The sequence below is a fragment of the Sceloporus occidentalis genome, unplaced genomic scaffold (genome assembly GCF_023333645.1).
Source record: "Sceloporus occidentalis isolate IW3139 unplaced genomic scaffold, rSceOcc1.0.p SCAF_1, whole genome shotgun sequence".
Classification (NCBI taxonomy): domain Eukaryota; kingdom Metazoa; phylum Chordata; class Lepidosauria; order Squamata; family Phrynosomatidae; genus Sceloporus; species Sceloporus occidentalis.
The window spans coordinates 196,621,905-196,646,957 of record NW_028316981.1 but is presented as its reverse complement, the minus strand read 5'-3'; the positions used below and the strand labels follow the sequence as shown (position 1 = coordinate 196,646,957).

The 25,053-nt window shown below is 43.4% G+C and overlaps 2 protein-coding genes across 2 annotated transcripts in view; one reads left to right on the top strand and one right to left on the bottom strand.

Moving 5' to 3' along the window:
* Positions 1-950: 950 nt before the first annotated feature.
* Positions 951-4,346, bottom strand: LOC149323183 (transmembrane protein 215-like). Its single transcript, XM_089510254.1, has one exon. It carries the CDS (start codon positions 2,646-2,648, stop codon positions 1,857-1,859), a length of 792 nt encoding a protein of 263 aa, XP_089366380.1. The 5' UTR covers positions 2,649-4,346; the 3' UTR covers positions 951-1,856.
* Positions 4,347-5,155: 809 nt separating this feature from the next.
* Positions 5,156-25,053, top strand: part of LOC149323182 (SUN domain-containing protein 3-like) — a 149,749-nt gene continuing 129,851 nt past the window's right edge. Inside the window, exons 1-3 of the mRNA XM_089537399.1 lie at positions 5,156-5,285; positions 6,381-6,431; positions 8,684-8,752. Of these exons, the coding sequence (XP_089393525.1) occupies positions 5,156-5,285; positions 6,381-6,431; positions 8,684-8,752 (250 nt within the window). The remainder of the gene's footprint in view (positions 5,286-6,380; positions 6,432-8,683; positions 8,753-25,053) is intronic.

Below are 25,053 nucleotides of genomic sequence, written 5' to 3'. Positions count from 1 at the left end.
AAATACCTGGATTCTCATTTTGCCCATTTAAAAATTATCTTTTTAGAAGGCTACCCAGGAGATGACCTTTGAAATAGTCCATGGCCTACTACTGCTTTCCAAAGAAAAAAGAAATGGGAGGGGAGAGAAGGGATGAATCTTGGTTTCTAGAATTAAAAAAAGAGGCACCTTTGCAATCCACCCCTTTCTTTTGAAATAAAAATAAGATACATGTCCAAAACCGGGGAACGGTCTCCCATTACAGATGAGTTATATTGCGCTGAGAATGGGTTTCTCAGGAAAGGGTACCTTTTTTTCTCTAGTTATAAATTCAGTGTGACAAAATGATGACTATCAAATAAACTATACTATACTAAGGGGCTGGGAAGAAGAGTAGTAGATGATTGGAAAATGCTTTAAGAAAATAAAAATAAAACTGAAAGACTGAGTGAATCATAAACCTTCAAAAAAAGCCTAACTGCCGGTATTAAACTTGCCTTTTCCTCTCACTCAGTTCTTTCTCCCTGTTGTCCTCCTTTGCTGTCACAACTGCTTTTGGGTCTTCTGCACATGACCTTATTATTAGATCCTATCTGCACTGGGAAGCTTGAACTTGCCTGCCTGACCCTGAAGAGGACGGAAATGAAATAAATCTCTCCTCACTTTGTGCCACTCCCAGCCTTAAGCATCTTAAAAGAGAACTGCAAGCATTAAGTCCAGGGAAAGTCAGAGTCCAGAGAAGCCCTTTCATTCCCAGCATTTCACACATTTGATTTCCACCTGACTGTGAGAGAGCGCATTGGGATCTTCTTCTGCTTTCCTAGCTTGCATGCGCACTGCAGAAATGGTGCGGTTTGACACCACTTTGCCTGCCATGGCTCCATGCCGTGGAATTCTGGGAATGGTAGTTTGTTGTGGCACGGTGCCACAACAAACTACCATTCCCAGAATTCCACGGCATGGAGCCATGGCAGGCAAAGTGGTGTCAAACCACACTATTTCTGCAGTGCACATGCAGCCCTGGACAAGAAACCTGTAACAACTTTGTAACATAACAAGTCAGCTTTTTTACCCCAACCACCCACCTTAACCCCGGTTTACAAATGATCATAGAAAATTCTCCTTAAACATGCTTATTATTATTACTGTTGTTATTGTTGTTGTTAAAAATAGGGTCCCAAAATAAACAAACCAATAAAGCCTGAGGACAGCAGGGAAAAATGTCTATTTAACCATTTGTAAGCCACTCTGATAGCCTTTTGGCCGAAGAGGCAGGGTATAAATAAATAAATAAATTATTATTATTATTATTATTATTATTATTAAATAAATAAAACCAAGTCATTTCAGGCACGAAAGGTTTGAAGTTATCAGTCACATACCAGGTTTATAAAAATAGTTAACAGCTAAGTTAAGGAGGATTGTCCCATGCAGTGCAAAAAACCAGCCAGGATGAAGAATAGTAATAATAATAATAATATGATGATGTTCATGTTGGTCAGGATTATACTTTCTTTTCGTTATTGTTGTTGTTTGAAAAGAACCAGAGGAGGCTGGAGTATATTTTTCTCCTTAGGGCTACGGATTCAGGGATGCTCCAAAAGGAAGAAAGAGATGTGAAAAGAAAGTCGGGGGGAACAAAAGAAGGAGGAAAAGAGGGAAGCGTAAAGAGCCGCCCTCGGTTCAGACGATTCAGGGATGCTTCAAAAGGAAGAAAGGGGGTCTAGAGATGTTAAAAAGAAAGTCGAAACAAGTAGAAGAAGGAAAAGAGGGATGCCAAAAAAGAGCCGCCCTCGGTTCGGACGATCCAGGATGCTCCAACAAAAGGAAGGAAGAGATGTTGAAAAGAAAGTGGCGAAGAAGGAAGAAGCCAAGGTTCAGACGATGGCCTCGTGGTCCTCCTCCTCCTCCTCCTCGCAGAGCTCCTCGCTGGGGTTTATGTAACAGCAGTACCTGTCGTAAGGGCTGCTAGTATCCTTGTAGGAGCAGACGATGATGGTGTCGCTGCTGGAGGCGAGGCCAAGGTTGTCCTCCTCCTCCGCTGCGACGGCGGGAGTAGGAGTAGGAATAGTAGTAGTGGCGGCCGGCTTTGCGAAAACCGGGGAGGACCTTTGGAAGGCACTACTGTAAAGGGTGGCCTCGTCCTCCTCCTCGGCCACCAAGACATTCCCGGGCATCTCCGGGCAGCAGTTCTCCAAGTAGCCCTTCCCCTCCTCCTCCTCCTCCCTTGACCCCTCCAAAGTTGCAGAGGAGGCGATGGTGGTAATCGCGGCACACGTCGGAGCGGCGCCCCCCGAGCCTCCCTTGGCAGCCATCCCCAGAAAGGCTTTGCCGGCCAGCTCGTCGCAGCTGCCTTTGCCGGACTCCAGGTCCGAGGGGGTCCTGAGCAGCTCCAGGGCGTCCTTGTCCCGGTTCCTCTTGCGGCAGCAGCAGCTGCAAGGCGGGCAGCAGCGGTGCTCGGGCCACTTGGTGCAGCCGTCGGTCTTGCGGGTCAGAGCGATGGCCGCGATGCCCGGCAGGCAAATAGCCGGCCCGATGGCCAGCAGAGGGATGTCCCCCAGAGTCTCCCCTTTGATCCCCGACACGGTGAACATGAAGCCGAAGACCAGGAAGACGCTGACCAGGGCCACCACCAGCCCCGTCCGAGGGTTGATGTCGTCGGGTCGCATGGCGCCTAGGGCATAGGGAAGACCTTTGCGGTTGTGGTTGTTGTGGTTGTTATGGAGGGGGGTGTCTCCCCTCACAAGTGGGAAAAGGGCTGGGAAAGGCGACCTTTTGCCTCACGCACAAAACACCACACACTTTGTGCCCCTTTGTTTCGCACAAAACACACGCTTCTGTGCCCCTTTTCCTCACACAAAACACACAGAGTGCCCCTTTTCCTCACACACGCACACTTTGTGCCCCCTTTCCTCTCACACACACACTTTGTACTCTTTTGTTTCGCACAAAACACACACTTCTGTACCCCTTTTCCTCACACAAAACATACACAGTGCCCCTTTTCCTCACACACACACACCCTTTGTGCCCCTTTGCCTCTCACACACACAAATAATATCCTTTTCAGGGACTGCCCCTCCTTCCCTCAGCCCCTTTCCCCGGGGGAGACGACGAAGCCCCTCTCCTTCATGGCCGCCCTTCTCCGTCCATAATCCCCCTCCGACCGCCGCGCTCCGTGCTCCTTCTTCTTCGGCGGCGAGTGACTGCAAGAGCGGCCGCCTCTCGCCTTTCCCTCCCCGCCCTTCCTTCCTTGCTTGCTTCCTCACAGGATTCTCAGGCGCAGCCCTTGGCCTTTGGGTCCCCCCTCAGAGAGGACGAGCCTCAGGCACCAAGGGAAGGGAAGGCAATGGAAGGGAAGGCGGGAGAAGGGTGCGGGCGGAGGGCAAGGCTTCCACAGCTGGGCGTCCAGCTCCTTCTTCTTAATCCTTCTTTCCGACTTTGGCAAAAAGCCCTCTTCTGAGGAAACTTAGGTCCTAAACACACTGCAGAAATAGTCCAGTTTGAGACCGCTTTGACTGCCCTGGCTCAGTGCTAGGGAATCCTGGGAACTGTAGTTTATTGTGGCACCAGAGCTCTCTCTCTGACAGAGAAAGGCTCAATGTCTCACAATGAAACTACAGTGTCCAGGACTCCCAGGGCAGGCACTCTCAAAGTGGATTATTCCTTCTGGAGCTTCTTTGGCCCGAAAACAGCCTTAAAAGGTCGCCCCAACGACTTGGCAAAGCAACCCAGCCCCAGGGCGAAGCGAAGCGAAGCTTTCTTGGCCAGGGTCTTTGGTTAAATGGCCAGGGCAGCTCCCCTCGGAATGTTTTCCTTCTTGGCCAGAGCTTTCTTCAGAGGAGTTCCTGTGCAAACAAAAAGAGCGCTGAGGCTGAGAGAGTGGCTCGCCCTCCAGGTTTCCTGGCCCAGAGCAAAGCCTCCAAGGGGGGGACTGTTTTGTTGTTGTTGTTGTTGTTGTTGTTGTGTGCCTTCCTTCCCGGCTTCTGGCCACCCCAAGGCGACCCTATCCTGGGGTTTCCTTGGCATAATTTGTTCAGAGAAGGCTTGCCATTGCCTTCCCCCTGAGGCTGAGAGGGTGTGACTCGCCCAAGGTCAACCAGTGAGTTTTATCTATGGCTGAGCCGGGAGTCAAACCCTGCTCTCCAGAGTCGCTCAAAGGACTGTGGTTGTCGTTGTCGTCGTTGTCGGGATGCTTTCAAGTCTCCCGTCTTGGTCAGTTCCTTCAGAGGAAGGCAGAGGGGAGTCTCTAATGGAAGGGCGGGAAATCCTACCTTCCTCCTCCTCCTCCTCCTGGTTCCGAGGGAAGGAATGAAATCATCAGATTGACTTCGGAGTCAGCCCGGAGTGGGGAGGAGGAGGGCTGCCGCCCCAAATCCGAGCCAGGGTCACTTTGGGGTGCCCCTCAGTGGGATGCCCGAAGAGAGAGAGAGAGAGAGAGAGAGAGAGAGTGTTTGGGGATGCCTCCTCCTCCTCCTCCTCCTCCTCCTCTTCCTCCTCTACTCCAGCTCAGCAAGGAGCTAGAAAAGAGCTGAAGAAGCAAGGAAGGCGCAGAGGCTGGAGGAGCGAGGAGGACTCTTATCCTGGGGTTTTCTTCTCAAGTTTCTTCAGAGGCCATCCCCTGAGGCTGAGAGAGTGTGACTTGTCCAAGGATAACCAGTGGGTTTCTATAGCCCAGGCAGCTCTCTGTCCATTAAAGGCGTTTTTAGATAGAACTGAGGGAAAGTAACCATTGGCTGTACTTTGGGCTACAGCTCCAAAAAGAGGCCATGCTGGCAGGGGACTCTGGGAAGCATAGTCACTCTTCCAGCTTCTAGATTTTGGTTTGTCAGACTCAGTGGTTTTAATCCGAACACTAACGGAAGCTATTCAAGGGTTGCATCTGCATTGCAGAAATAATCTGCTTTGACACCACTTTAACTGTCAGGGCTCAATGCCATGGAATTCTGTGAAGTGGAATTCCAGTGCTGAGGAATTCTGTTAAGTACTATGGAATTCTGGGAAGTGGAGCTCTGGGAAGTCTATGCATCTCTTGCACCAGAAGAGCTCTGCTGCCACTTCAAACTACACTTCCCAGTATTCCATAGCATTGAGCCCTGGCAGTTAAAATGGTGTTGAACTGGAATATTTCTGAAATGCGGATGCAGCCAGAGAGCTGAACCTATTTTGATCCAGAATGGATCCTTTGCACTTCAGACTAAAACAGAGCATGATGGAAAGAGCAGAAACAGACACAGTGCCTCTGTGTATGAGACCAAAGAAGAGGCAGGGAGCCAGCTCAGCCTTCTGGTTGGCTGTGCCTTTAGGTAGAATGAGGCAGGTGCCCCAGATGTCATGTTCTGAGGGGCACATAACATCTGGGGGGGGGGGTAGCCATGTTGACCTTATAGCAAATCCAATAGCATCCGAACAATGATACCTTTATTGGGCCAACCAAAATGCACAATCCTCGTGCAAAACATGAAGACTTCTTGAGAAAGTGTTCATGTTTTGTGTTCTCTAGCTACAAAAGAGCCTGTAGTTTCACAAAGGAAGGAGACATGCTGGATTCCAAAGAAACATCTTCTTTTAATTGCATATGGACATTACATTTCCTTGACTTTGAGAAGCTACCAATGACCGCATGGCCAAAGGGGGAGCTGCCAGCCTGCAGATCGCCCTCCCTACCATCTGAACTACTGAATAGGAAGTCTGCTTCCAGAAAGGTTTGAGTGCTCTTATGACTCGGGAGGCCAGGCTTCAAATCCCTACCTTGTTTGCTCCCAGTTTTTGGTGACCCTGGGCAACTCACATGCTCTCAGCCTCAAGGGAAGGCAATCTCAAACCCCTCTGAACAAATACAGCCAAGAGAACCTTGGTTCCCCCTTAGGGTTTCCATCAGTCAGAAATGAAGGAACACAACAACAACAACAAGAGTATGGGGAGAAGGGACAGTGGGAAGACAGTGTCCAGCCCTCCCCTATGCGCATCCCACTTCACTACAGTTCAATATAATGTGCAAACACACATACAGCTAAGCATGTGCAGAGAAGGCTGCCCTTGGCAATGTGTTCAGCTCAGTGTGTGTCCATCTCCAGTGGCCAATCGTTTTGCTGCTTGGGGTGGAGCTGCAAATGGTATAAAGTACCATTTTAGGAAAAGAATCCCCTTGTATGCTTGCAAAAAAAAGAGAGAGACAGAAAGGAGAGTGAGAAAGAGAGAGCTTTGTCAGAAGACATGCACAGACTCATACATTCCTGTGTGGGTAGGAGTTCATGAATTGTAAAAGTATTTTTGTGCAAAGGTAGGAGTGTTTATGAGAATAATGTGTATGTGTGTGTGTGTGTGTGTGAGAGAGAGAGAGAGAGACAAACAGACAGACAGATTTATTTATTTATTTATTTGTATGTTTCTTTTTGCAGAAATTCCCTGTACCTGCGGAGCAGCGTTACATGTTCCAGTAGAAGCTGGAGGTATAGAGACAAGGGCTTTGGGAGGAGTGGCTGTGTCCTTTTGCTGTGCAGGGGAAGGAGCCAGTTGTGTTCACCTTTCCTATCCCGTTTTGGCTGAGCTTGGCATCCGTTGTCCTCTTCCTACCATTGCACTGTGGGACTGGCCAGTCAAATGTTGGGCTGAGGAAGAACTTCCCACCCCACATGTTGACCCAAACTAGTTATGGTGGCTGTCTTTATTGTCACCTATCCAATAGTGCAGATAGCAAGGGGCTTTAGGAAGTTTCAGGTTTAGTACCTCATTTATCATTTAGGAATACAGAAAGGTGATATATGCCATAGTGGATTATCTGTCCTTCTAGCCCAGTATTGTCTAAGCCAAGGATGGGCAAAGCGTTGCCCATAGGCCGCAGGGTCATTTTTGTGGCCCCAGGAACTCCCAGGGGTCAAAAATATGCTCTACTCTTTTTCTGTAATTTTTTGTTTGCCCTTGAATCCTCCCAAATATACTCTGTGGGGTTTGGTGGGTATTTTCACCATCTTTGGGGGCTTCCTGGGCTCCTGGGATCAAAAACAATTTTTGCTAAATTTTTCAAAAAATCTTTTGCCTCCAAATACTCCAAAATACCCACTAGGTAGCATTGGGTGCATTTTCACCACATTTTGTGGGTTCCCCAGGCCAGTTTAGGCCCAGAAAAAACCCTTCTTGAAACCCATAACATGGTAAAAATGCCTCCATGCCCCCTAGAGGTAACTATGGGCAAAAAATGAATTTTGAGGTGGGGATCAGTAGGTATGCTCCTCCAATGTCTCCTAGGGCACTCATGCAGCCCCCTGGCCTTCTACAATTGCCCACTTCTGGTCTGCATCAACTAACAGCAGCTCTCCAGAGTCTTAGGCAACAGAACTGGCGGGTGGCTCCCATGTCATTTGAGAGGAAAATCCACCTCAGGTTATAGTTTAAACTTTCAAGGAGTTGATCAAAGTGCTAGAGCCAATTTGGGATTAGGTTTCAGCATCCTGGATAGCACCTTTAAAATCTGGACTGATAGCTGGAGTAGGTTCCCTGCGCCATGGACATTGGAGCCCTCATCGGCAGGCAATAATGATATTCAAGAGATAGAATGGTTCAAGCCATTGTATTCCCCATCAACATGTTTGGATGTGAAAGGTGAATGGTGAAAAAAAAAGTGGATAAGAAGAAAATCAGCTCATCTGAGATGTGGGGCTGAGCATACTGTGGACAGCATAAAAGACAAACCAATGGGTTCTAGAACAGATAAAGACTGGAAGGCAAGAGGATCAAACTGAGGCTGTCATACTTTGGCCACATCATGAGAAGGCACGACTCATTGGAAAAGACAATAATGCTAGGAAAGATAGAAGGTAGTAGAAAGAGAGGAAGATGGCTAGACTCAGTCAGGGGGGCCACAGGCCTGAATTTGCAGGACCTAAGTATAGCAGTGGAGAACAAGGGATCTTGGAGATGTCTCACCCACAGGGTTGCCATGAGTCAAGACTGACTTTAGGGCAGTTAATAACAATAGTGGTTCCAGATATGGAAATGCCTCAAAGTTTAGAATCCTCTTTGGCGTATCTAAAATGATCTGCCTGCATCTGTGCTCCTCTTCTTGTCTATATCCTGTCTGTAAAATGGGGAAAATTGTACTGGGTTACTGAGCCAGCTTGGGGTTAGCCCGTTTATCTTTTTTGTGCCCAGTTTTTGCTCCAAATATTTTGTTACATCTTCTTGATCCCATCTGAAGAATCCATGCCATCCCTATAGCATGTGAGTCTGGCCTGAATCCCTCTTGTTTTGTGCCATGGTGTCCCTTAATTCTGACTTTGTAATACAAACATGAAACTGGGCCTGAGGGGGAATTGCCTTTTAGAGAAGCTTTTTACTGACCACGAACAATCCATACAAATTGCAACAAGGTTCTTCAACAACCTTGAGACAAACTGGGGCTTGATATTAGGCCCCGAATGTAATTAAAGCAGTCCAAAATGTATAAAGGATCATTTAGCTGCAATGAACATATGGAGAGACATATGTGCTTGCTTTCCCCACCCCCTCGCTCTGCCTGAGATTTGGTGGCTTCATCCCCCCCCCCCCCCCAATTTCTCCCAAGGCAAATCACTGAGAAATCAAGAGGCAGGAAGCTGAAGGTGTGGTTGCCATTTTTGTCTCAAGGGGTGACCATTTCTTATTTGGGAATATCATCACTCAGTTGAAGGAAATGAGATTTCATGTTGTTTTTCCCAAATGCCAGCAGTTCCTCAAGATGTCCTGGAACAACACAGAAGCAAGAGTATTCAGTCCATATCTGGCATCACAGGAGGTGAGAGGTAAAAAAAAAGGCGTGAAAATGAAATACTGAATACATGTGTGGCTAATACACAAGTTAGTTTGTTTTTTGTTCAACCACAATGTTTTATCTAGTCAAGCCACCAGGAGTCACCTTTTTTATTATTATTTTTAAAAGTATAGTGACTGGCTTTTGTTCTTGTTGGATTTTTTTTTAAATGACATGTTTTTGACAGATATTGAAACTCAAGCTCAATAACCTGGTCCCCACAAGAGTGATAATTGGAGTCTTTATGGACATATGTCTTTATGGAGCCCTGGTGGCGCAGTGATTAAATGCCTGTACTGCAGCCATTCACTCAAAACCACAAGTTTGCGAGTTCAAGACCAGCAAAAGGGCCCAGGCTTGGATCCTTCTGAGGTCACTAAAATGAGTACCCAGACTGTTGGGGGCTAATTAGCTTACTTGCTGTTCACCGCTATGATCTTTGGAATAGCGGTATATAAATTAAAAATAAATAAATAAATATGTCATCATGTGGTTGTAGAATCTATCAGTTTTGACAGCCACTCCTGTCACTGTGAGACAGACTCATGTATCAAAAAGAAGTATTTTTGTGACTGCACATGGAGAACTAAAACTTTTTTGCTGCTTTTCTTTTATTGCTTTGGTTCTGAGCCATCTCATGGCCATAGGGAGTGTGACCCATCCTTTCATTCTGCATCAGTCCTTTGCATCACCTCCAGCAAGACACAGAGGTGTGACTCTAGCACTGTTGTTTTTCTTCCCCTGCATGATTTATACCAGTTTTGACTTGGAAAAAAGAATTCTTCCATATTGGTGTAAATAATAATAATAATTATTATTATTATTATTATTATTATTATTATTATTATTATTATTTTCCTGCCTCTCCCAGATGGATCGAAGCAAGATTACAGTCGAGCAACGACAACAGTTGTAAAGACACATGAGTCCTTGCAATTATTTTTCCTTGGACTTTGGCTGTAGTTGTCACCCCCACATCCACTCTTTTCGGGATGAAGGTGTAGATTTCCTAGATCTGCACTAGGGTTTGCTCCTCCAAAGGGTTTTTGTAATAGATAGATAGATAGGTAGATCACATTTATACATAAACAAACAATAATTCAATCCAAAGATATTTTTTTTTTAAAGACATGGTTTGCTAAGACGGTGTTATGGTTTGAAGGGGAAACTTTCTCCTCTCAGAAGGTTTTTAAAAATACTGTATTATTAGAGTTATCATGCTATAATGCAAGAGGGTCATTTCACTAATGTACTTGCCTCATCATGAGAGAGATAGAAGGGAAGAGAAGGGTATCTCTTTGTTCCAATATGTCTTGGAATTAAAAAGAAACCCACTAAATTGTGAGAATAAAATATTTCAGTTAGTGCAGGGAATGGCCTAAAAAGTCAAGGACAACAGAAATGTTGCTTGGGATATTAAAAATCAGAAAACCCTAATAATCACAGCAATATATATCATAACCTCCAGCAATACTTGCCCTTATCTGGAGAAGCCCAAAGAAGCTGTTGAACTTGAAAGCTAGTGGGATGAGTTTTGTGTCCTTTGGATACAGCTATAAGGCAGTGTCTCCCTCCCTGTCTGTTTCTTTGCTCGTTCTTGGGCAGGCCCTACTGTAAGTGCTTGGTAAGTGATACATTGGGTGTAGCCAGGAAATCTTAGGCTATCATGCCAAGAATGTGGCCCCAAATTTATAGGCAAATTCTTGGCTTCTTTTCTCTCCATCTGCAAATAACCTTGAATTCATTAACAGTGTATCAGAGCAAAGGCCATGAAGAACAGAAGAGCAGGTGTACAATGAGAGATTTTCATTGCTTTATCATGTTTCTCTTGTCCCCTGGAATAGTCACGTATGCTTCCCTTCCTTCCTGCCCCCCAAACCCCCACTGCACATGAAATGCACACACTCACATACACGCACAAACATTATTTCCTTGCTTGCAATTGTGAAGGTAAATGGCAATGTAAATTGCAAGATGTATGCATTTCACAGAACCTTTTGCCCACATTTTCTGCTCACTAGAAAATGATGCATTGCAGACTACTGAGGTGATATTGGATACCTTTTCAGCAAGTCTTATAAAAGAAGTAATAACTGGAGGAGCCATTCTCAAAATGGCTATTTTTATCTTGCTATTTGCCAAGACAACAAATGTCTTTTATAACCACATTGCTTTAGGTGGAATTCTATTGGTGGATGGCTGCAATTTCACTTCTCATTATTTTCCTCCTCTCATCATAGGATTCCATTCACTGAACAGTTCAGCATGTGGAGATGCTGTCTTCCCAGCACATGTGACTCATCTGTCTGCAAAAGTTGTTCTGAACCCTTCGAACAATATAATACTATTTTACAATGTAGAATTTGGGAAATGGCCTTCTAGTATTTTAAGAACAGACAGGACATTCTAAGTGCCTTTAAAATGCATCTACCTCAAAATCATTACTAAGAGAGGGGGAAGCCAGCAGTGTGGCGAATTTTCACATTTTAGAGCTATCCATGGTGCTGAATTCTAGTACTGAAACAGGCTTCACATCTCCAAGGAGCTGCAGTTGCTGCTGCTGCTCCCTGTTCCAGTCATGTAGGAGAGCCAGGGTTCATAGGATAGACATGCCAGAACTTCAGTTAGCAGGGATGCCAACATCATCTGCCATACCTTGGATCTCTATACTTTCATCTTAGATGCAACCCTCACACAAGCTAAGAGAAAGATTTTTCCCAAGAAGCTCATTGTCATGACTCTATCATCATTCAGGGTGGCTTGAACTTGACTGTGCAGTTAAATAGCTGTACTATTTATGGATTTTGTTCAACACACCTGCCATGCATTGGATTGTCACCAGCACCACCACTTCAAATTCAACCAAATGTTCATATCACTCTGGCTACATTTCAAAATTGCTATCTATACTATTCTTTCTCACCTCCTCTTTTTCTTTATATGTAGCAGCTTACAAACCCAATATGATTCTAGACTACATCAATAGGAGTATAGTATCTAGGCTAAGAGAAGTAATAGTACCACTCTGTTCTCCTTTGGTCGGACTTCACCTGGAATAGTGTCCAATTCTGGTCACCAGAGTTCAAGAAAGATGTGGACAAGCTGGAGTGTTTCCAGAGGAGGGCAACCAAAATGGTGAACGGTCTGGAAATCATGCTCTATGAGGAGTAGCTTAGGGAGCTGGGTGTGTTTAGCCTGGAGAACAGGTGGTTAAGGGGTGACGTGATAGTCATGTTTAAATATTTGAAAAGATGTCATGTTGAGGATGGAACAAGTTTGTTTTCTGTTGGTCCAGAGTAATGGATTCAAACTACAGGAAAAGAGATGCCACCTAAGCATTAGGTCGAATGTCTTGAATGTAAGAACAGTTTGCCAGTGGAATACACTGCTTTGGTGCAATCTCCTTTGGAGATTTTTAAACAGAGATGGGGTAGCCATCTGTCAGGAGAGCCTTGGTTGTGTTTTCTTACATGGCAGTGGGATGGACTAGATGGTCCTTCTGGTCTCTTCCAACCCTATGATTCCATTATTCTTCTTTCCCACCTTGAGGTCAAAGATTTCAGGGCAGCATACAATAAAATAAATTTATAAAATGTAAAACAATTTTGTCTTCTTGTTTGCCATAGAATTGCTGTAATGGACAATAGGAAAAAATGCCTTCAAGTGATGATTTAGATGTACACAGATTAAATGAGAATTTATTGCTAGTGGTAATATGAGGCAAAAAAATGCCATGTGCCATTCAGTTAGATTCGGCAATTTATACTTGGATTACTCCTTGGAGTGTAATAAGTAGCAAATATATCCCTTCCTTTTCTGCTCATCCAGCATCTCCATTCCAATTGAGTGTATGACATCACTAGCATACAATAGCCTAATAGAGGGTATGTGCAGAAATCCAATATGTCTGGACCTAGATCATGCAGCTGATTCCCAAATTTTATTTGGGATGATGGTTGGGCAACCTGGACCAATGTGCATTGGGCTGTTTATTTAAAAAAAACTTTTTTTAAGTCCAGGACTAGCTCTAACAGATTTTTATTAGTGTGTTCCTGTATGGCAAGGGGTTGCACTGGATGGCTCTTGTGGTCTCTTCCAACTCTATGATTCCATGATTCTAAGATAGTGTGCAAAAGGATCTTGTGGCACCTTTGAGACTAGCTGAAAGAAAGAAGCTGGTAGCATGAAGTACCATAGACTCGAGTTTACTCCCAGAGATGCACACACTTATACATTGCCCCCAACACCAATTTGCATATGATATACCAGTTTGCATATGATAATTTAGATAAGGGCTTGAGATCCTCCATAGGATCCTACATTTATTTTGTTGCATGACCCTTGTGTTGAATACCAAGGTTGCACAACTAAATGCACAATCAAAGCAGTACTGTTGGTCCTTCATATCCATGGATTCTGCATTCACAGATTCCATCATCCACAGCTTGAAAATATATATTTTTAAAATGCAAAAAGCAAACCTTGATTTTGCCATTTTGTGTAAGAGGCACATTTCTACTATGTCATTGTATACAATTGAACTTGAGCATCCATACATTTGGGTGGAGGGTCCATGGAGGGTCCTGGAACAAAACACCAACAGAAAATACCAAGGGACCATGGTACTACTACCAATTAGAGCAAAGGAAAATCAATACAAATCAACAAATAACACACATATGCATGTATGTACAGTGGTACTGCATGCACAGCTCCACTATCACAACTTTGAACTGAAGGTGGATGTTTTTCATTGGCGGAAAAAACCACACAAGTGCTTCTTTAGCTGAATGTATGCATACATAAGACACCAAATGGATTATCGATATTTGCAATTTTTTTTAAAAAAAAAAACAACCCTATCATTGAAACAGATATACTTGTCATCAAACAACACTAGAGAGGATTTCACTAAGTGGCCTGTGTGCCTAATAAGGTTATTCTCCGTGTACTAATTGTTGATGGGCAGCTTAACAGCTCTCAAGCTCCTTTATTAGTTTTCATCTTTAAACTCATCTTGGGTTGGACAGTCTTTCAAATAGAGGATTGTCCTCTGTTCAATAGAACACTTGGTTACTCTTCCTGAGAATCCTGTTTCGTGGTTCCAGACAATTGTAAAATTAGGTCTGTGAGACAGCTCACAGATATTTATTTATTTAGAAATTTAGTCGTGGTGGCAGTAATTTACAAAAGCAATGTGTCATGAGGTTTGGCTATACTATCAAATAAAGCAAAACATTCAGATGGACTAGGATAACCTAGTCAAGCTTTCTGGATCACAGCCTTTATGAATGTGCTTGAGGCAATCGTTCTAACAGTACATTTCACTGAGCAGAGTCTGAAATCCTGTTGTAATATGTGCTTTTAAGTGATGTGGATTAGTTCCCAAATAAGCAAAATAATTTAGCCCCCAAAAGATCAATTTGTTTGGGACCCTTCAAATTTTCCATTTATTTTGTACCATAACCTAGGAATGGAGATTTGTTTGCTATGATAAGCGGAGCTAATTTCTCTCCTCCTTCGCTCTGGTTTAATTTTTAGATTTTAATAGAGTTGAAATGTTGGTTGCAGCCTGAGGGGTAATTCACAGATTATGGTTTTGTGTTGTAAAATAATGATGTGTGTGCCCTGACCTGAAACACGGGTCTAAAAGATTTGAACTTTTTATTTTGATGGTTTGAACAGCTGCCATTGCAGTAGGACTGTGCTGGGTTTGAAGGGCTGTACTTCATGGCAAGTCATAGTTTTTATTCACGGTTATTCTTCTGCTGATAATTCTGATGTTGATGTATAATAACCAAGTGCTCTTCCAAATCAGTCCCATATATTTTGTGGATCCTGGAGAAAATGCTCTTCTGAATAAAACTGAAACATTAGCCTGGTGGCGCAGTGGTTAAATGCCTGTACTGCAGCCGTTCACTCAAAACCACAAGGTTGCGAGTACAAGACCAGCAAAAGGGCCCAAGCTCCTCAGGTTTGCATCCTTCCGAGGTCGCTAAAATGAGTACCCAGACTGTTGGGGGCAAATTAGCTTACTTGCTAATTAGCTTACTTGCTGTTCACCGCTATGATCTTTGGAATAGCGGTATATAAATAAAACAAATTATTATTATTATTAGAAGTGCTTGAAAGAAGATGAAGGCCCCGCTTCCTTGCAAGCAGAATTAAGAATCCTCTTGTTCTCCCTTTTTAGCTTTTCTTTTTTATCTTCCATAAAAACAACAACACCAATTTATTTATTTCCCGTCTCTCCAAAGGTTCAAAGTTTAGTACATCATAGATTAAAATATAATATATAGCTAAGCATAAAAAACCATTTAAAAACATACCGGTAGGTTAAAAGACATAAACATAGGATTAAGAGTATGCTAGTGCTTTCTTTGGTATGTTTTGCTACATAGATGATTTACACATGGCTGAAAGACAGGTTGAAGTCAGTGGGAAATGATGGCTTTGAGCTCAGTGATAGTTTCAGTGCAAGATTTAAAGTAGCTATCCAAGTTGTTGAACTCTACCACCAAAATAGGTTCAGCACTTTGGACTGTTTCTTTATAGTACAGGCTAAAATCTAGAGAAGTGATTCAGAAACCCTTTATCCTTGTGACCCTCTTTACATATACATGTAGATGTCACACACACACACACAATCAATATTATATTTTGTTTAATGTGCTTTGTGAAAATGTATTTTCATTTGCAGATTCATGTAAATTGATATTTTAACATTTTATGAGGAAATAATACCATTCAAATTAGAACAGGTTTATTTAAAGAAAATTTAAATTCAAAACATGTGTCAATTTTACGCACACAGCCACACTCACAAACACCGGTGTTCACATATATGTACTCGCTAACTCACTCACTCTCTCTTCCATTCATTCTTTCACTCACACACATACTCATTTATTCTTACATGCACAGTTACACAGAAACATCTACTCTCTTGTATAAGTGAGTATATACAAGTGCATATGCAAGCATGTGAAAAAGAGGTGAAGAGTGTAGCTGAGTGTGCATGGGAGAGAGAGACAGAATTTATGTATTGGGCTGTGTGTAAATGAACATATCTCAGGAAGAGAGACTCAGAAAAGCCCCTTCCTCACCTTTGACTTCCCCATAGTTATGCCCCGGTAAAGAGGCTCCAGAAATGAAGGAATCTCTATTGATTCAGCTCAATAAATTGGTTTCAGCTGTTTTCAACTCCCTCAGGAGCAAATAACATTTTTTTAAAAAAATTAATAGGTCTTGTAAAATAAATGGGTTTAAGTTTTCCACTCAAGACCAAAACACTCAACGATCATTCCTCCATCAAATGTGATATTTGCAGCAGTAGTGACCCATGGCTTTCATGCTAGGCAGACAGTGAATCCATTTTTGAGTTTCAATCCAAACTTTAAAGGACCTATTTGACGAATAAGTTTCAACACTCTGTACAGTTACTTTAAAGTTGGGGGATAAACTCAGAAAGGATTCACTGCTCTGCTGAGATGGAAGCTGCTAGCTGTCACTGGGATGCAGCTAAGCTCAGAGGGAACAGGAAGGTGGCAGAAGTTCTCATTGTACCGGCTCCCTGAAAGTCTTTGAGCCTTTGAGCCCTAGCTTCACAACAACATCGCCTGCTGCTGCTTTCCTCCATTAACTGCTATGCCTATCCCACATCCAAGCAGAACAGGAAACTATGCTGAGAACAATAAAGATTGCCTAGTAGGGAGGGAAACAAACCAGATGAGAAGTGGCCAGCTGGGAGAAAGGGGTGGAAATCAGTTTTTGCTCATACTTGCCGATATAGAGGATCACTAACTTTCAGCAGAAGAAAGGGGGTACCGCAGTTGTTCACTGCATCTATATTGAAACTGAAAGATCTTCAATTCATAGTAGCCAATCCCAAATTTCCAGGTTTGTGTCAAGAAACTGTCAGAATAACTCAGCATTGTTTCATCCCCCTCCCTCTCTTGGTATATAGAGCAAATGGAGTTTCGATAGTATAGCATTTCCTGCATGAGAAACTCTGCTGTCTTTCTTCACTAACCTTTCCAAGTGCTCCTACCAGTGGTGTACCTAGGTTTGGTGTCACCTGATGTGGAAGAGGCAGGGCCCCAAAGCAGAAAGGGTGGGGCTTCTGGGAGATGCTAGAGTTGGCCTTGATGTGAGTGTGCGCACACCCCAATCCTCCTCCCTATGGCTTGGCTTTCCTCAGGGGAAAGCCAGGCAGCAATGAGGAGGGTTGGAAGATCCACCCGCCACCCACCCAGGCCAGAAATCCATTCCTTGAGACCTGGAGACTTCCCCAAGCCCAGAGGAAATGGCCACACAGGCCAGGAAAGCAGCCATGTACCAGGAAAAATGGCCACACAGCCAAGGGAACAGCCACCCACATGGGCTGGAGACACACACCCCAGGCCCATAGTGGCACCCACGCAAGCCCAAGGAGTGGCTGTGGGGGGCAGGGGCTGACTGGGTGTCACCCCTTCTTCAGGGATGTTACCCCCCTTCTGGGGTGTCATCCGGTGCCGTCCATACCCCCTGCACCCCACCAGGGATGCTACTGGCTCCTACTATCCTTGAGATGCATGATTATAAATACCTTTTGTAACTGAGTAAACAGACCATGTGATCCAGGACACATCTTTTGGGAAGTTTCTCTTACCCAAAGAGATCTGATAGTCAGATGCCATTCGTCTTCTTCCTCATCTGCTTTTCTAGAATCACCAAAAGGTGGTGAGTTAAGAGACTTAAGCATTTTCTTTTACTTAATATATTCATTAGCTAGTTAGGACTTAGGCTCACTATGCATATTTAAATTCAAAACCATTAATAAACTTTCATGGATCATCTTGTTTGTTTTAAGTCAGTTTTAGCTCTCTGGGAAGCAGCTTCAGACGGGGGCATTTTTCCCCACTACTCTGCAAAAGGAGGCTAATCTCTAACAAGTTTAGCTTTGATATTTTTGATGTTTAAAATTTTTTGTTTCCTAAACAAAGGCTGAAGCTTTGGGAGATTCCCAACAGAAACCAATTCATCTGATGATATGATTCTTAACCAATAAATATCTTTTTGCTACCTTTAAAGGTTCACACCCGTCTCAAAGCAGCACACAACACAAAAGCAATAAATTACTTCCAAGGATGTTCTGTTGTTTTGAAAGAAGAGTTCTGTCTATGAGTGTGTGTATTTAAATTATGAATACAAAACTGGGTCTACTATACAGAAACACAGTACTATATACTGTACCACAACAGCCCTCAGTAATGGTAAATCCTCTTTTTTCCTACTAATATCCATATGTTTTAATATAATTAATTCACCATGAGGAGCAAAGCAGCTTCATTAAAATCAAGGCAAAATTTAGTCTTTGACTTCAAGGGAATGTGGATTTCATCTGTGGACAACAAGGATATGTATTTATTTATTTAAATCAGGCTGCTGCTGCTTCTTTTGTTTTTGAAGACTTGGCTCTTTAAGATATGCCAGGCATCTCCCAGAAAAGGAAAAAACAAATTTTCAGCAGCTGGAAGTCAGAGGAAGAAGAAGTATTGGACTAGTGCCCACTGTGTGCAGCCACTAGTAGACAATGGTGTCTGCAGGCGATAAGGATGGCAATTTGAAACACAGTATTTAGCACAGTAGTTCAAAGTTTCACATATGTGGCTCAAAGCTTAAAGGAAGAAAAAGAAAACCCAAGGACTGAATCATCACATACCAGCTGAGCCAAAGCAGTACTTACGGCGTGACTTCTTGTTACTATGTGGCACTAGAAAGGCTTTTAAAAATAGATCTCATTTTGTTTTTCACTGGTTACAGAGGCAGTTCTTGAGAAAGGCTGCAGGGCTTCTGGGAAGGAGGCCATTCCTACTATTATGTAAAGGTCACTTAGACTGCAAAAGCTGAGTGTGGGTGTCAAGGTATTGGAGGAGAAAGATGTGTGCCCCATGGCTAGGCCTGTGCCCTCTTTAAGATAGATTATGTCCTAGACTGCAGCCAGTACACCCATACTATGCCAATAAGAATGGCTTAGCACAGCAAGTGGAAGCAGACCACAGACCTTGCAAGGAGTCAGCGTTAGAGAGCAATCCAAAAGCCAAGCCAAAGCCAGGATACCAGAAGTCAGAGTAGTCAAATCAGTCCAGGGTCAAAGCAGCCAGAAGATAACAAGGGTCCAGTCTGTTCCGAGGTCAAGGCAACAAGGAGCCAGTGCCAGGAGCAATCATACAATAAACTCTGGCACTGACTTGAAGCCTCTCTGCACCTTAAGTAAGGGAAACTCTCCCCCATGCCACCTGAGGCTGGTTTGCAAATTGCCTCTCTGCAATTCTCCTAGATCTGCACCTGCAAGCACTCTCAGCCCTTCTTTGCTTAAAGGAAGGCACATCCAGGCATGATTCCTCCCCAGAGTCACCACTAGGCTGTTGCACCACAGGAGGCATCTCACTAGCACTAGGACCTGGTTGAGCCTCCTCCTCTGGGGCTGGGGGATCACAGCTGGGACCTGGCAAAGCAGGATTAGCACCTGGTGTAGCCTCAATTAGCTCTTGGCTGGAGGAGGCTCCTCCTCCTCCTCCTAGAGCTGCTCTTGGCTGGCCGTGACAGATTACTGGATTCACGTGTACCAGAATATGCTGTTAGACTATTTATTAATCTGGCAGTCCAGCTGGCTTCTACACACAGAATGGGAACAGGTACCATCTTGTTCTTTGCCTCGGGCCACAGATGATGTAGGACTAGCCCTGCTTGGGTCTACCTTTGTAGACTGATGTATTGACAACATCAGAGGATTCACATGAAATTCATTATATGTGGCTAATTGTTTAAATATAACAATAATGACAAATTAAAGGACAATTTGTGATGTAATAGTAAAATGTGAAGTGCAGACTCCCACTGAGGGCCCTTAATCATTATTTTATCTTATCTTATATGTCTCGCTTTTCTCCTGAATGGTTTTCAGAGTGGCTAGTATTACTACATATTTTATAGTGCTATGATTCCACTTTAATTACATGGCAACAGCCTATGGAATCTTGGGCTCCGCAGTTTAAGGAAAGTTTAGGGGAAGATATGCAGTTTAGCGAAAGGCATTTAGAATTCTTAGCCAGAGAACCTCTCTGGTAACTCTGGCCAAACTACAAGTCCCAGGATTGCACTGGATATAACCAGGGCAGATAAAGTAGAATCATAGTGAGATAGGCCCAGTACAGATGGGCAAAAAGTGCTGTCCTTCGGGTGGAGTGAGGGCTTAGTGTCCCCACGCTCACAGCCCTCCCCGTGCTGCCTGGGCACCATCTTGGTGCGAGCCCATTCAGATGGTGCACGCCATGATGATGTCCTTTTGCCCAAATGGCGCTGCACCAAAGAGGCATGATCAAGCCGCCTGACAACGGTTATGGCGCTGCTTCGCAGGCACAAAAAGGAGCCAGAAAAACTTGGTCCTTTTTGTGCTCTGCAGAGACCGGATCGGTGCCGTGATGCACGTTTGCTGCGGCACCGATCTGGGACAGAAAGGGGCAGCGTCTTGCCGCCCCTTCTTGCCCATTTGTACAGGGCCATAATCTCACAAACCTTTGTAAAAAGGCCCCAGGATAATCTCTAGCCACATCCCCATGGGGTTGTGCCAAACTCTTGAAGGAGCTGATTCATTCGTCCACCTGTGCTCTCTCCAAGTTCTTGTCCAAGCCCAGTTTCCTTCTGCACTACACTTCCAGTCACAGAATGCAAGCAAGAAAAATGCAACTGGAGAGAACCAACTGTAAGGGTGTGTGTGTATGTGAATGTGTATGGGGCAAAGAGACATGTGGGAGATAGCTTTCAGATAATTCTTCCTGCTGTTTCATGCTGCGCTTTAAATCTCTTTCTTCCATCCCCCCCATTATAGTGAAAAGGCAACGAACCCTGTACAAACATATAGTCACCATTTTCCTTGCACCAGATGGCCCTATATGAAGATATCCATACAGAAACTAGAATCTGACATGCTGTAATGAAATATAAACCACACGAAGCTCAGCTAAGCATTCAGAATCATGAAAAAAACAAATACACCTCCAGACTTTGCTAGTCCTCTGTTGCTTTCTGGATAAATACATACATTATATTTTTCTGTTTCTGACAGTGTGGTGTGTAGGTTTCTCCCTCTGATATTTCATAGCAATGAACTTTGGCTGAATTGGCAAAATAAAATAGCTGCTTGCCTTCATGTTGACTTTGACCTATTGTAGCCAGGGGTCCATTAGGGGAATTTTATTATTATTGTTAGTAGCTCAAATATTGCAAGAGGGGGGGCCTGCTATGACGGCCCCTCCCAGGATCACCCTCCCGATATTTATACCAAGAGACCAGGGTGTCCCAATAACTGAAGCTGAGACAGATTGTAATAACTAAATGTCTAGTTTATTGAAAACAGGGGGAACACACTCAAGGCACGCACTCACACACACATTCAAGGCTCAGGAGAATAGGTTGGAAATATGGAAAAGATGTTTTAGGCTTTGCTAAGGGTATACTCACCAAGATGTAGACTTCCTCCGGGAAGCGAATGGGATGTGGGATAATGGGACAAGTCTGCTCCGCAACCTGGGTTTGAGCAGAAATGCCGACTACCAGAACAGAGGTCTGACCGACATGGAGTAAGTAGACCTTTGGGATGGCGTGCTGAGCAGCCAAAGTTGGGACTTTTTATAGGCGAAATCTCGCTCGAGGCAAAAAGGCTGGCTTGGCCGAAACAAAGGTGTTTAATTGTTTCCTTTTCACCTGGATGTCTGGATCTGATAGTATCAATGACTTAAGTTGTTCGGACAACAGACTTGAGGAGGGGGTGATAGCTTCAGGAAAGGCAAACCTTTTTACTCTTCCTTGCTTAAGATAATCCCTTCATGCGACTTCCCAGACCTTCTAAGATGTTAATGTGGCTGCTCCCCTCAGGGGAGGTGTACATGTCCTCTCGCTTTGCCAGTAATGGCGGACAGGCTTGGAGTCTGGCCAGGGGTCATCCAAGGGTTATCATTGATTCCAAAATTTATATGAAGCAGCATGGGTAACACTATGAATGAGAGATCTCCAAGTCAGCCTATCATCAACAGCCCTGCTCACTTCTTGCAGACTCAGGTCTTGCTTCACTGATTTAATCTATCCATCTGGTATGTGGTCTTCCACTTTTCCTATTGCCTTTCATTTTATCAAGCGTTATTGTCTTTTCTAGTGAGTTCTTTCTTCTCATAATATGACAACCTCAGTTTAGGCCCAAGTACGACAACCTCAGTTTAGTCATCTTTGCTTCTAGAGAGTTCAGGCCTGGTTTGCTTTAGGATCCATTTATTAGTTTTTATTTTTCCAGCACCACATCTTAAATGATTTGATTTTCTTTCTGTTAGCTTTCTCTACTGTCCAGCTTTTACAGTCATACATAGATATGGGAAATACAATAGCACAACAATCCTAACTTTGGTATTCAATGATATATCTTTCAGGGTCTTGTCTAATGTAATCATAGCTGCATTTCAAGTGCTAGTCTTCTTCTGATTTCTTGACTGCAGTTTCCATTCTGATTAATGGCTATTTTGATGTCTTCATCATCTCTTTGAAAATTATGTAAATCATGTCTTGTTATTATTTTTTGTTTTCTTACTGTCCCACTGTATATCTGCCTTTGCATTTTTTTCCTTGACTTTCTTCAGTAATTGTTCTAAGTTCAGGATTCTTTTCACCTTAGGGTCACCATAAGTCGTTGCTGTTCTCTGCTAATAGTATGGTGTCATCTGCATATCTTGAATTGCTGATGTTCCTTCCTCCAGCTTTCATGCCTCCTTCCTCTAAATCTAATTAAACGCATAGGGTGATATATTGCAGCCCTGTATGTCCCCTTTGCCAACTGGAAGACATTCTGCTTCTCCAAATTCTTTCGTAATGATAGATTATTCTCCTGAGTACAGATTACATATCAAGACAATCAAACATTAGCTGCTTTGTAATAACTGGCCTGAATCCTGTGCAGGCATACTGTACAATACTAATTCAAAGCTGAATTTTGGGATTAGGGTTAAACACAAATCATATCTGCTGGCAAAAATTCTGTCAGAAACTCTTCTGCCAAATCATATCCTACTTGTGGACTTACCACAGACATCTGGTTGGCCATTGTGGAAAAGAAGGTGCAAGACTGAACAAGCCTTTGCCCAAATTGAGCAGCATTTATCTCACTTTCTTTACTAAATAATTTTATATTATGATGCAAGCCTTAATGATTCTTTATGTTATTCCCATTATGGTTTTGTTTTTAGTTTCTATATTGCACAAGATCAGCCAAGAAAACCTTATGATGAAAATTAAAAGATAGAAGGGGCCGAGTTATTTGTTTATTCGAATTTAAAGACTTCTGTATATACTGATGGATGTAAACAGAGAAGTCCTACCCTGAAGAAATTCAGCATTTGTTCTTTGTTTTCTAAGAAAGATGCAATTCCACATGCAATGTGGACTCTCCACTTAAAAAAGATAATATAAGAATAAAGAAAGGGCACCCACTTCAGTATAAATCTGCCCATTCTTTAGAATCTTCTTTGGAAATCCTGGTGCAGATGTTCTCCCCTTCAGAACATAGGTGTGGCGGTGGTGACCGGAGAATGAAATCTTTAGGGAGTGGGGAAGAGCCTTCAAGAAGCCAAAACAGCACCATGAACAGGGAGTATGTTCAGTGGCCCCAGAATGCTGTTGGGGGAAGTGGAAAACCATTTGCTGGGGAGAAATGAAACAGAGTATCCTGGAAAAGGGGATAGTTGACTCATTGGAGCTGCTTCCAGGTCCCATTTATAATATTCTGGTAGACTAGAGAATTTAAAATCCCCTATATTCAAGGAAGTTTTTTGCATCTGCTGTGGCATCCTCGCATTTTCAAGATGTGTTCTAGGGCATATTTTTAATTTAAGTAAAGCCTACTTGGATCTTGTTGAGCCTATCCATCACCATCTTGAATCCCCTTGTTATTGCTGCAAATGGCAGTTGGCATTTGCTAATAGGGTGTCCATATGTCCTAATTTATAAATGATAGTTCTCTGCTTGAAGGGCTGTAAGAAGAGTACCCTCTTCTTACAGTTTGAATGTGTTCCTTGGACAATGGGCTGCCCAGCAAAACTAATTTAAAGATAACCATAACAGTGGAGAGAGGCAACCTGGATGATTCTGTCTATCCACATATACCAGCAGGATAGCATACTAAGCAGGCACGTGAGTGACATCTAATATGCTGATATGGACAACATTTTTATTTAAATCACAGTCAATTTTATTTAAGTTACAGTAAACCTTGAAATAAACATTTGCATCTATACACATACACTGCTGTTGTTATGGGCCTTCAAGTTGACCCTGGCTTATGGTGACCCTATCACAATTTTTTTGGCACAGTTTATTCAGAAGAGGTTTGCCATTGCCTTCCTCTGAATACTGTCTACAGAAGTGGTTCCCTGGATATCTGATATGGGGAACTGCCATTCCCTGCCCTTCCAAATGTGCTAGGAACCAGTGAGATATTTATATTCATTGGTTACAACTCTTTCTTTCTTTCCTGAAAACTTGCTAGGAACTTGCAGCAGATGGTTTGAGGACTGCCACCAGTTCAGAAAGCACCACTTTTAGTAGCACTGGTCTTTTGCATCTGATATTCTCTGGTAGTTTCCCTTCCAAGTATTAACCAGGCCTGACCCTGCCTAGTTTCCATGATCAGATAGGATGTGAGGTCTTGAAGGTATTTAGCCAGCACTTATACATTAACATGTGCAAATCTATGTCCTTTTTCCTGACAGTGCATATGTGGCCACTCTGTTTGGTAATGTGGTGTCAGGAGTTGCATATGCTTTTGTCCTGCCATAGTATAGTGATGGACTATGTGGTAGTGATAGTAAATTTTAAAAACGTTTTAGTACTGTGAACTCAGATACAAATGCTGAGATGAGCTTGAAAAGGAGGCACACTTATGTGATTGTAACATTTGCTGGTCAGTTCTGACAATGAAAGTCACCAGACTGGACCTAGGGTTTCTTAATAAAAGTTTCTGATTTATTTACTGCTGAGCCTGACTTTCTGAACTTTGTTATCCTGCTGTATTTCACATGTGGGCAACATCATTACTAAGTCTCTTGCCCATTGCTAGCATCCATTTGACTGAGGATGTCCTGAGCAAGGACTAGCATGCCCCATGGCCCTTGAAATGCAATAAAATGCTGGAATACTCAAAGAAGCAGATGTCCTGATGCAACTTTATGCTCAGCACTTTAAAAGGTGCATAGAAATGCATT

Excerpts from the sequence above, each read along its gene's own strand:
- LOC149323183 (XM_089510254.1), bottom strand. The coding sequence starts at position 2,648 with ATGCGACCCGACGACATCAACCCTCGGACGGGGCTGGTGGTGGCCCTG.